This window comes from Acinonyx jubatus, chromosome E4 (assembly GCF_027475565.1).
Source record: "Acinonyx jubatus isolate Ajub_Pintada_27869175 chromosome E4, VMU_Ajub_asm_v1.0, whole genome shotgun sequence".
NCBI lineage: Eukaryota > Metazoa > Chordata > Mammalia > Carnivora > Felidae > Acinonyx > Acinonyx jubatus.
This window is the reverse complement of record NC_069395.1, coordinates 23,948,369-23,961,775: the sequence shown is the minus strand read 5'-3', so window position 1 is coordinate 23,961,775 and position 13,407 is coordinate 23,948,369. Positions and strand designations below refer to the sequence as shown.

At 34.4% G+C, this 13,407-nt stretch overlaps 1 protein-coding gene across 14 annotated transcripts in view; it reads left to right on the top strand.

Moving 5' to 3' along the window:
• The window catches only part of KCNT2 (potassium sodium-activated channel subfamily T member 2), a 360,665-nt gene that overhangs the window by 64,475 nt on the left and 282,783 nt on the right, over positions 1-13,407 (top strand). The window contains exon 1 of one of the 14 annotated variants that reach the window (XM_053209433.1): positions 4,577-9,203. The exons of the other annotated variants lie outside the window; for them this stretch is intronic. Within the exon in view, the coding sequence (XP_053065408.1) occupies positions 9,118-9,203 (86 nt within the window). The 5' untranslated portion in view covers positions 4,577-9,117. Of the gene's footprint in view, positions 1-4,576; positions 9,204-13,407 lie in introns of those variants that run through there. 14 annotated transcript variants of the gene reach the window in all.

Sequence of the window (13,407 nt, the reverse complement as noted above, 5' to 3'; positions counted from 1 at the left end):
ATCTGTCACCACACAAAATTATTACACTATTATTGACTGTATTTCCTATGTTGTACTTTTCATCCCTGTGATTTATTTTATAATTGGAAGTTTATACCTCTTACCAGATAAAAGGGATTAAGAGGTACAAATCCACTTATTTATTTTTCATTCAAATAGAGATACATTTGATGGAAGTATGTACTTCATTTCTCATGTTCTAGTCCTCTTAATACATTTTAAAGTTAAATTTTCAACTGGCTGGTACTATGATAATAAGCAGAAGTTAGGAAATTTTAAGAATAATCAATATAGTCAAATGGTCCACTGAAAATTGAATCTTACAATATAGTAAAACCTAATCTTAATATGGCTTGATATTATGTACAGTCACTGATACTTCAGGTTAGGGTTCCCTATGGACAAAATCACTTGTATTATATATAACACCTTTGTCCAATAAGGTAGTGATGCCAATATAACCAAGGTTCTAAGAATACAGGAAGAAGGTGAGTATGATTCAGAAACAATTTTTTTTGAGGGGCTTTTTTTTGAGAGCCCAAAATGAGATAAATTGTATTATATTCTCTCAAATATTTGTTAGAGTGCTTTCAATTGTCATTTTTAATTGGAATTATCATTAACTGATTTAGGCATCTCTGGCTTTCCAATTTCCAATGTCCAATTTCCAGTGTCCAAAGTGTGACAGATACTACCTTTAAATGAGTATTGCTAGTATTCTAATACTTTTTCTAATACATAACAATTGAAAAATTGGAATTTTATGCTTTGAAATTTCAAATATAAAGCCAAACAGAGGAAAAATGAGATCGTGGTTGGCCATTTTGGAAACACATCACAGTGGCCTTACCTAGATGAGGCCCATGGTGTAGTGTCTCAGACTCTTCAAATGCATCTGATTTTGTGGAGGCATCCGGAACAGTGCAATTTCAAATCATCTACTTCATGTTTAGCAAACAAAAGTATGGCTGCGATAGAAGCTATATTGTTAGGGTAGTGACTTTTTTCACATTAAAATCATATGAGTAGAAAAGGAAATTATAATCAGAATTTTATATACATAACAATGGACTCAGAAATAGAGAAAAGGCAGGTATGTAACTTAGAATACTATGTAGTATGTAGTCCATGTTGTGACTAATTTCCAGTGGCAGAATTATCAGAATTTGCCCTTATTGGGAAGGTTGACAATTCATCTCTTCCATTGATCCAGCATACAGAAATCAGTGAAGTTGTGTCTGTTCTGTAAAGCAGTCTGCTTTTTCTTGGAGTGGACTTTAAGATCTATTTATTATACATTGATAAAAACATATAAATCTTATTTTTATGGATTTTGAATTATCTCCAGGTTTTAATCAAATGCCTAAGAAGCAGGCTCCAATTTTTTTTCTTAAGAAATTTTAAAGGCTGAGATGGAAGGCTTCTTTTATTATGTTTTTTTTTCCTACTTAATGTTAATTTAGTTTTCAACAGCTTTCTTGGTTTCCCCATTTCCTTCTTATTCTTCATCTGAGAACAATCTCAGGACATAGACATTTCTGTATCAGCTCAAATAATTAGTCTCCCAAGTCTAGCAAATACTATGTTAATAATAATTCTGTGGCTTGCACGTATTTATTGCCTGGAGTAGGATTTCAAAATGAGAAAGTTTAAAGTAACGTACCTAGCCAGTTGTGTACTTGAAATGCAGAGACAATTTCCCGGATAGTCTTGCAGGAAATCAGTTTACTCCATGGAACAATATCTCTATTTATGATTTTCTCTCAAAGTATAAATGGGTTGAGGCATTCAACATTGTGGTGTGGATGCTCATAGGAGGCAATCTTTGTAAACTGTGGTTTTCTGAGATAGTGTATTATATATGTTAAGTAAAAAAATTCTCTCCTTTTTTACTCCATCCACCATATTCCAAGCTTTTGTCCACTGAGTGCAAGAATACTGGGTTTAAATGACAGATATCACACATTATCTCAAATTGTGAATGAAAGCCAATTTTCAATTAATAAGATCATTTTTGGGCTGACTACCTATGAGAAGCAAGTCCCTTGGCTCAAACAATATGGTACAACTGGAGGGGCCATTGGTGCTTCACACCTGCTCAATCTGTTGGCTCTTTCAGTGTCTTGGACTATGTATTTATAGCACTTATTTCAATTTGTATTTGAACATTTATTGCTGTTTTTTGTTTTTTGGTTTTTTTTATATGAAATTTTTTGTCAAATTGGTTTCCATACAACACACAGTGCTCATCCCATTAGGTGCCCTTCTCCATGCCCATTACCCACTCTCCCCTTCCCCCATCAACCCTCAGTTTATTCTCAGTGTTTAAGAGTCTCTTATGGTTTGCCTCCTTCCCTCCATCTATTGCTATGTTTGTTCATTTTTTTATTCTTCTGACTGATATATAAGCTTTGTGAGAACAGAGACTATTTACTTTTGTTCACTACTTTATGCATGATGCCCAATAGAAGAATAGAATACTTAAAAATTATTGAATGAATGAATAAGGCCTTTGTAACCAAGCTGAGACTTTTCTTCCTACATGAATCGATTTAAAAAGATGCTAGATTTCTGATCTGGGAGGAAACTGTTTAAATCTCATTTTGTAGTTGGGGAGACTGAGCATCCCTGAAGATGGAAGAACTTGAAAAGTTCCCAAATATATTTTGGTTCACAAGAGTGCTATCAATTAATGCTAGGACAGTTGGTTCCTCTTCATATCTTCTTTCCATATTATTATATTTCTCTCTCTCTGTTTTTTGAGGTGGGGAGAGGGGCAGAGACAGATGGAGAGAGAATCCACTCTCAGTGTGGAACCCGATGAGGGCTTGATCCCACAACCTTGGGATCATGACCTGAGCAGAAATCGAGAGTTGGATGCTCAGCCGACTGAACCACACAGGCGCCACAACATATTTCTTTTTAAATGATTTATAGTTATGAAGACATATCCACAGAGAAATAAGGATCATGATTTTCTTTTGTAAATGAGAGATAATTTTCTTATTAATATGTAGAGTACTGAAAAGGCCAATAATTATTAAACATTGAAAGAAAGCTTCACTACATTAGTAACTTTCCTTATACTATTCTGTTAGCATCAGAAGGGACACCTTGTGCTTTAGAAGATATTAGCAGGTATGAGAAATCCTAAATTGGATTTTGATATCCTTGATAACCCCCTTTGTCACTAACTTGACAAACCATTCTATTCATGATAGCATTTATGTACTCCTTGTTTTGCACAGAAAAAGAGTGGAAATACAGTGTGACCCAACCGAGGTCTCTGTGTACATCGCTAATTTGAGACTTTCCTTTGCTTTTGAATTGCTACTTGAGAAGGGTAAATTTTGAATGACCAAAATATACTTGGGAGGAAACAGTGTTTCTAGGATCAAAGGGAGAAGTAAGCTGTCTGAACCCCTTTGTTTCATTGCAGTGTTTTCTGTTATTAAGTCATATGGTTTTAAGCCTTGGTTTATAGGAAGATCTCAATAACTTGATTATTCATCAAAGCACATTAGTAGAGTGGAAGATTCTCTTATAATATCCCTTTAACGTGTGAAAGTTCAGATAGAGAGTGGAAGTAACTGACTTTGGCTCAGACACAGAGAATTGTTAAATACGTTAAAAAGTATGTTCTTGTTGATAAATTGTTGGAGATTGCAATATAGTCACAATCTCTACTTTTTTTCTATTTTATTTAATAAATGTGCACATAGAGTTATGCTAGATATGATGAAAATTCAATGAGGAAATAAGAAACATATGGTCTCAAGGATTATATATGTCTTTTCTCTTATTTATTTCAACAGTTTCCTTCTTTTCTGGTTAATACAACTCATGTTCCAAGTTTGAGTTTGGAAATGTTAAAGAGTTCCAGGATGTTAAGTTTAAAAATGAACTTAGCTGTTGAATGGTAGTGTTGATGTTAGTCCTGGAAACTCAAATGATGTCCAAATACGTTACATAGTAACTACCAATCACCTACTTATCCCTGTTTTTCCGTTTGGCTACTGCTGGTGTTTATGATACTATTCAGAGTCAGAATGAGTTTTTCCTGGCAGCATGTACTGTTAGCCCAAACTCTGGTGTTTTAGAAAGATGTTTTATGGACTAAAGTTTTAAATCAGAATATTATTTCTGTTGATCCTCATTTGCAATCACTGTGGAATAAATAAATAGGAACATGTGATAGGGTATCCCTTTCCTAAGAGGGGGAAAAAAGAATAATGAAGATTTGTTTACTGAAAAAACTCACTTTGCAGTGTTGAGCAAAGGAAGCTGAACCACAAATTTGAGTTTCTTTTTTTTTCAAGTTTTTACTTAAATTCTACTTATTTAATATACAGTGTAATGTTAGTTTCAGGTGTAGAAGTTAGTGATTCATCACTTACATACGACACCCAGTGCTCATCATAACAAGTGCCTTCCTTAATACCCATCACCTATTTAACCCATCCCCCAGCCCACCTCCCTTCCAGTAACTTTCAGTTTGTTCTCCATAGATAAGAGTCTGTTTCTTGGTTTGCCTCTCTCTCTCTCTCTCTCTCTCTCTCTCTCTCTCTCTCTCTCTCTCTCTTTTTTATTCCTGTATGTTCATCTGTTTTGTTTCTTAAATTCCACATATGAGTGAAATCATACGGTATTTGTTTTTCTCTGACTGACTTATTTCGCTTAGCCTAATACACTCTGGCTCCATCCATGTCATTGCAAATGGCAAGATTTCATTCTTTTTTATGTCTGAGTAACATTCCAATATATATATAGATATCACATCTTCTTTATTCATTCTTCAGTCAATGGGCTGTTTCCGTACTTTGGCTATTGTTGATGCTGCTGCTGTAAATTTTGGGGTGCATGTATCCCTTCAAATCAGTATTTTTGTATTCTTTGGGCAAATACCTTCTAGTGCAATGTCTGGGTTGTAGGGTAGTTTTATTTTTAACATTTTGAGGGCCCTCCATACTGTTTTACAGAGTGGCTGCACCAGTTTTCATTCCCTTTCTCCACATCCTTGCCAACACCTGTTGTTTCTTATGTTGTTGATTTTAGCAACTCTGACAGGTGTGAGGTGATATCACATTCTAGTTTTGATTTGTATTTCCCTGATGATCAGTGATAATGAGCATCTTTTCATGTGTCTGTTGGCCATCTGCATATTTTCTTTGGAAAAATATCTGTTCATGTCTTGTATCCATTTTTAAACTAGATTATTTGTTTTTGGGTGTTCAGTTTGATAAGTTCTTTATATATTTTGGATACTAACCCTTTATGAGATATGGCATTTGCAAATATCTTCTCCCATTGTGTAGGTTGCCTTTTTAAAAATGTTTATTTATTTTTGAGAGTAAGACAGAGCATGAGTCAGAGAGGGGCAAAGAGGGAGGGAGACACAGAATCTGAAGCAGGCTCCAGGCTCTGAGCTGTCCACACAGAGCCCCATGTGGGGCTTGAACTTGTGAACCTTGAGATCATGACCTGAGCAGAAGTCAGATGCTTAACCGACTGAGCCACCCTGGTGCCCCACCTTTTGGTTTTGTTGATTGTTTCCTTTGCTGTGCAGAAGCTTTTTATTTTGATGACGTCCCAATAGTTTATTTTTGCTTTCATTTCCTTGCTTCAGGAGACATAACTAGTAAGAAATTCCTATGACCCAAGTCAAAGAGGTTACTCCCTGTATTTTCCTCTAGGATTTTGATGGTTTTCTGTCTCACATTTAGGTCTTTTATCCATTTTGAATTTATTTTTGTGTATGGTATAAGAAAGTGCTCCAGTTTCTTTCTTTTCCATGTTGCTGTCCTGTTTTCCCTTCATTTTTTTTTTTTTGAAGAGACTGTCTTTTTCCCATTGGGTATTCTTTACTGCTTTGTTAAGGATCAGTTGCCCATATAGTTGTGGGTTCATATCTCGGTTCTCTATTCTGTTCCAGTGATCTATGTGTCTGTTTTTGTGCCTGTACTATCCTGTCTTGATCACTACAGCTTTGTAATATAACTTGAAGCCCAGAATTATGATGCCTCCAGCTTTCCTTTTCATTTTCAAGATTGCTTTGGCTATTCAGGGTCTTTTATGGTTCCATACAAATTTTAAGATTGTTTGTTCTAGCTCTGTGAAAAATGCTGGTGGTATTTTGATAGGGATTGCATTGAATGTGTAGATTGTTTTGGGTAGTACAGACATTTTAATAATATTTGTCCCTCCAAGCCATGAGCCTGGAATGTTTTTCCATTTCTTTGTGTCCTTTTCAATGTCTTTCATCAGCGTTTTATAGTTTTCTGAGTACAGATCTTTTTACCTCTTTGGTTAGGTTTATTCCTAAGTATCTTATGGTTTTTGATGCAATTGTAAATGGGATTGATTCCTTGATTTCCCTTTCTGCTGCTTTATTATTTGTGTATAGAAATACAACAGATTTCTGTAATTGATTTTTTATCTTGTGAACAATTCGTGCTTCTTGATAACTAGGCATAATCAGAGCAAGAAAGTTAATGCACAGATAAGCCTATCCAGGTACTCCTAGTTACCACTTTATAGAACTTCCAAAAACTGGGAAATACTGTTTCAGCCTTCATTTTCTCACTTCTGCCAGCAGCCATTGCTGAAATAAAGACATCTCTGATTACTTCATTGAGAGAGACTCTAGTACAGACCCACTAGAGATTCTGTTGAAATAATCACTGGGCTCTTGAGTTGTTTTTGTTATTTGAGTAAACTTATCACAAATCTACATTTCTCAGTGATAATCCTTTGAAACTTATTGGAATGTCTGTTGCTTTAGGGCGAACTTTTATCACACTCGTGTGATGATAATGGTTATCATATTATCCCAGGTTACTAATTGTGTGAGAAAGAAAACATTGAGAGTTTTTTGCATGCCAATTTCTACACTAGGTATTTCACCTGCATTCTCATTTTATTCTCATTAATATTAGGAAGTTGGAATTACCATCCCCATTTTACCACCTACAGAAAACTGTAGGTCTCAGAACAGGGAAATACCATAGGTGCCTTCAAAGTCCCACAGCCAGGCAGTCTTACTGTTGGATTTAAATGCAAGTTGTGTGTCTGTGAAGTTTGTACATGTTCCTTAACATTACAGTCCCTCCAGGTGGCAACCTGTCTTTCTGGAAGTGTGCTTGGGGATTCTGCTCTGAGAGCTGTGAGGATATGTTTTCCCTGATGAGGCTGGGAGAAAAGAATGGGACTTAGTTCGGTTGAGTTAAAGAAAATGCCCCCCAAGCTCTAAACATTAAAACCCGCACATTGTATTTGAAAGAATGGAAGAAGCACCTCCCACAGACTCTTCAGAAGAATAAAAATTATGAGGATATTAGATAATATGGTTCTTGATCCCTGGGTGGTGATAAGGTCAAAAGTTTATGTTCCATAAAATCTTTATTTACAGTAAATATTTGCCCTTTTAAAGTTCTTGTTTGGAACCTCACAAATAATCCTGGGAAGTAGGCAAGGGGCTGAAGTCTAATTGGCTGAACCAATTAGTAAGTTGAAGTTAGGACAAGAGTCTTTCACTTCCGACTCTGAAGATGATGTGATTTCAAGCATGACGTATTTTGAAATGACCTAATGTCACCAGAGAGCAGCTGTTTGGATCTTTGTAAATGACATTCAGAAAGTGAGTTTGAAGGGATAAGCATTTTAGGAAATAAAATGGTGGTTAAACTTTGTGATAGTGATGTTACTTGGTACAAATGATGGATCTTGTTTTGTTAATGTTTTATTTTTATTACATATAAATACATGGTCATTATGGGAAAGTTAGAGAATACTGATTAACAATAATCCAGAAATCTCAAAAAAACCCCATAATTTCACAAATTTTATAAATTCACAAAATGCTAAGAATTTGATGTGTAACACTTCAGATTTTCCCTCCCTATATTTCAATGTATAGATTTTACCCAAACAGGGTCAAACCACAGTAGTATTTGGCAACTGTTTTTGTTTGTTTGTTTGTTTACTTGTTGCTTTGCCACTTAATAATATATCAAAGTAGCTTTCCATCATTTGTGATGGCATACTATTCCATACTATTGATGCATCAAGAAATATCTGATTTTTATTACTAGGCAATTACATTGCTTTGATTTTTCACAATCAGAACAAGATTATCATGAATAAGGCTACCAAAAATGTTTTTTTTTAAGTTTATTTGAGAGAGAGAGAGAGAGAGAGAGAGAGAGAGAGAGAGCAAGGGAGGGGCAGAGAGGGAGGCGCAGAGCCTGATGTAGGGCTCAAACTCATGAAGCGGGAGATCATGACTTAATCTGAAACTAGGAGTTGGACGCTCAACTGACTGAGCCACCTAGATGCCCTCCAAAAATGCTTATGATGAGTAAGACAACAAAAGAAGTATATATACTGCTGTGTACCATTGTTTTTATACAGATTGCTAATATCTTCCTAACATTTTCTTTGCTCTTTAATGAGACTTGTACATTTTATATATTTCTCCACATTTATTGTGTTCCTCAATACATCAGGCATTTCCTAGGGTGGATGAAACATCATTGTCCTCTTGGAATTTAGCATTCAGATTGTATACATTTTTTTTTTATTGTAGAAAGCCCTTGCTGCTTGAATTATGATCACTCCTATTTTTCTGGGTTGTAAGGCTCGTGTGTTTGGTAGACATGGTCTCAATATCATGGACTTCCTTATTTAACATCTGATTTTGTTTACTAGGTTACATTTTCGGACACAAGTAATGTGCTCTATAATTTGAACACCAAACATCCTGAGACTAAATAAAGATAAATAAAATATTTTTAGAAAGAAGCAGAGAGGAATATTGTGACAACTTACTTGCTATTAATGAATGCACAGTGTTCTGTAAAATAATCATGTTAACCAGTACACTGGTCTTCCTGTATCATCAACATTTCCTTAATAGTCTGTCAAGCAATGCTGAGTCAAAGATAGCATTAAAGAAATTAGAATCAGCTGCTAGAGCTGAAATGTTTACATCCTATAAAATCTTTCCAAAGTAATGGTAAAAACAAAAGACTCAATTCCTTTGATCATGCGACTGGATGAAGGGAGTTTGTGGTTGTAAACAAATTTCTTTCTCTTGAACAAATACTTGAGCAGAAGATCATGATGTCTCCACAGCTAGTTCCTTGCGGGTCCACATTTGTGCCTTTTCCACGACTTCAGCCATCAATATCGGATTCAAGAAAAAGGTACTGTAGGGTAGGCTGTAGCATCAGGGGGTTTAAATAATGGAAATGTTTGAATGTTTTTGTTGACATAGATAAAGCTATCACTATTTGCTTTTATTTATTCATCTAAAATAGAGTACTTTTAATAATCCATAGATTCAATGAGCTTATATTGCATGTTTTAAATATATTTACTTTAATGATCAACCAGAGATACACATTTCCAAAAATTCTCTTTAGCATTAGTGATATTCAGTTCAGCAATTTATTTTTGAGATGCCCAATTGAGTTTATACCTTAGGATAATATGAGTATATATGATTGAGTACACATCATTATCAAAATGCTCTTATTCAACATAATACCCTTTCTCTAACATTATTACTTAAATGAAAGGTATTTTCAATGTGTTATGCCCAAAATTTTTTCTAAAAAAAGCCATTCAGTTACATTATTTAAGGTACATGTTCAAGAGTTAGATATTTTTGTATAGTATAGTTGTAAACATGAAAGGTATGGGGCAATCTAATGCACAGTTGTATCCTGCCTGACTTTTTCTGTTTTTGACGAACTACAATAGCTTTATGTCCAAATGCGTTCATCTACTCCTGCTCCTTTTATCAGTACTTTTAAGGCTGGATTGCCAGCTTTCAGATGGGGTTGTTACAAATACATTGATGTCACCAGTCAAGGGAATAATTCTACCTAATGAGCAAGGGAAGTGCTAGCCAATTTTTATTACTGACAAGCAGTCATGAGCCAGCAAGAAGGAATCTCCCACAGAAGATAAATCTCTACTCCATTAATGATTGTGTTTTTTATGATCAACACTTAAAACTAAAATGCTTTTTCCTTAAATGGAGTATGGTAAAGTAAGTGTTTGGGTAATAACCCATAATGAGTAAAGATTTATTACATTTCCTATTGGTTCTTTAGTCAATAATACTTTCTTTGACTTGGATATCATTAGAAATTAGAAGTCAGTGTATGCCATTTCTGTTTGATCCTTGATTGAAAAGAAAGTTGATTACTCTGAGAAATGTGAGGAAAGGCTCATATGTGATTTGTTTTCGCAATTATAATGGCACCTTAGAATTTTTTGTTGTGCTTGGAGGAAAACAAAGGGTAATAAAATTAATGGTATCTATAGACCATTTTTCAGCCTTTGTAAATACTTGGGGCTACCCAGAATTGTAACATTGGGTGGAAAATGTGTGTTCGGAGTAATTCCACATCTTATTCTAACTCTCCAGAGAATATTATTTTATGCAAAATCTGAAGGATTTGTCTTTCTGTGGATATACAGTGATCACAGCACTGATGTACTAAACAAATTGAAAAGTTATTTGAAAATGAGACAGGAAATTCTGACATAAAAAACATAAGCTTTTAATTTTTTATCTGGAAGTGGCCATTCTCTCATAGAAGTGATTATGGGGATCATTAGACTAGTGACATGGTGGCTGTCATTCCATTATTGATCATTATCCTGTGGTTTTCTTTTCAAAAATGCTTATTACAGGTAGTTAATCAAAATCCATTTGAGGCTAAGAAAGTTGATAAGTTAAAAGTAAGGGAGAAATGGCAGGAGAAGTTTGGTACATTATCAAGAGCCATGACCTAAGAATCAGACTTATGCTTGGGTCTTGCTCTGTCACTGAATATGAAGGGGATGTACCTCATTTCAAATTGTTTATTTACTTTTGAGTTTCAGTTTGCTACCTATGAATAAAATTTAGCTCTAAAGAATTTCTTGTGTGGAAGAAGTTATGACCCTAGTGTTTGTACAAGAGAAATTATAAGGAATTGGGGAGTAAATCTTCAAAATCCATTTTATTTTCACTATTACATTGCACTTTTATTAGATCTCAGCTTCATGACTTGCTAGCAGTGTGACCTTGGACAACATACTGAACTTTGTGAGCCTCACCAATCTCATCTGTGTAATGAAGCTAATCATTGTTAGCTCACATAATTTTTGTAATATTAAAATTTTACGAATACATGCCTAGCATATAGCAGGCATGTATTAAAATGGTATGATTGATTAATACAATATGAGTCCATTTGGGGAATGAAAATTTTCACTGGTGTTGAAAATATTTTTTATCATGTTCATGTTAGTCATTGGGGATTGTTTTTTCTATTTCATTTTTACCTATATTTGTCAATTTCCTACTAAAGGCCTTGCATATAAAAAGGATAGAATGATTGAACCAAATAACTGTTGAAGATGCAAAGTGGAAAACAGATTTCTTGAATAGTTTCTTGACCCCCACATTGGACATTTTCATGCCAACTACTCAACTAAACAAATTAGGAAATAGTTTTAACATCTGCAGATTATAGTGGGAAATTAATTCAGCTTTATGCTTTATATATTTCTTGATATGAATTCTGTGTCTTCACATGTACCAGCAACTTTATTTCACATTAAATTATTTAAACTAATTGAAACTTTTCAAATTGTAACTTTATACTCTTTATTTAAATGTAAGTTCCTGAGTAATTAAGTGTATATCTATCATATGCTGGAAATATATGCTACTTTCAAAGAGCACATGCTGACTTACAAGTGGAATAATGGTTTCCTATTAATATTCTTCCCCATAAAAGAAATTCAGGCAGCTTTTAAAGTACTTGAAGTTGTAAAGTTAATGGCCTCATTTTTAGGATATTTGTTAGAGTATTAATATCATTGATTTAATGTCACCCTGTTTTGCTAGTAAAGTGTTGTTATTTACATGTGAATAATTACGAACACATTTCAGGTGATTTTCCCCAACTTTGTGGTGGTATGATGCATTTCTGTGTGTGCATTTAAAGCCTAGTAATACTTATACTTTAATAACTAAAGGCAAATTACTGAACAGCTACTAAACAGCTCTCATAAATGCTATCATGTCCACCTTTCTCCATTAAAATGAGTAAGAGATAATTTGCCATTTCAAAAGATCTTTTGTTTCTTCAACAGAAACTTTTGAGGGATATACTGTAGAATCAACACGGTAAGGGGGATACAAAAAAGTGCAAGACAGTCAGTGCTGTTGGTAACGTTTGGCGACCAGTCAAGAATACTCTAGATCATTCAAGTAAACTATAAGGGAGGTTCTGACCGAGTGTCAGACGGTATTACTTCAAATTTTATCTGTATTTATGTAATATGTATACATATATGTGTGTGAACATTTGATTTGTTCACAGTTATATAAATTTGCACATACACACGTACAGTCATTTATTCTTATTTGCACTAGTTAGGGTCGGTTAAGCCTCCACAAACACTGAATTAATGAATATAGGGCTGTTGTTCCTAAATCATTACAGGATTGTGTTCCTGCAAGCCTCTGGTCATATTTTCTTCAGCTGATCAATACGTAACTTTATGTGTGTTTGTATATTTATTCCAAATATATATGTGTGTGTGTGTGTGTGTGTGTGTGTGTGTGTGTATGTGTATATATATATACACTTTGTATATATATATTCTAAATATATATGTGTATATTATTCCAAATATATTTTCCAAATATATAATATATACACACTATATATATCCATATATATGGAATAATATACACATATATATTTAGAATATATATACACAAAGTGTATATGTATATATATATACATATATATATATTCCAAATAACTAAATATATGCAATATTTTTTTTATAATAAAACACTGAGAAAGGTTTCGTATTTTCTTGATCCTGGATAACATGACCATAAATTTCGTTGGCTTTTGGCCTTGGAACAGTGTTGTCCATTACACTTTTCTTTGTATTAGTTATCATCTTATGAATCTACAAATTTAGCCAATTTTCCATCTTTTCCAAAACTTCATCATGCACTGGGGATGTTAATTAAACATTTTCAGAGCAGGCTCATGTATAGATTGATGGATTTCCTCTTCCTGTTTCTTTTTTTTTTTTAATGTTTATTTATTTATTTTTGAGAGAGACAGAGAGAGAGAGAGAGAGAGAGATAGAGAGTGAGCAGGGAGAGAGAGAGAGAGATAGGGAGGGGCAGAAAAAGAGGGAGACAGAATCCCAAGCAGGCTCTATGCTCTCAGCACAGAGCCCAATGCAGGGCTTGAACTCACGAACCGTGAGATCATGATCTGAGCCGAAACCGAGTTGGTCGCTTGCCCCTCCTCTTCCTTTTTCTGCATGAACATTGAACTCACAACTGATAATGGTATAATTCATTTCTGAAGAAAG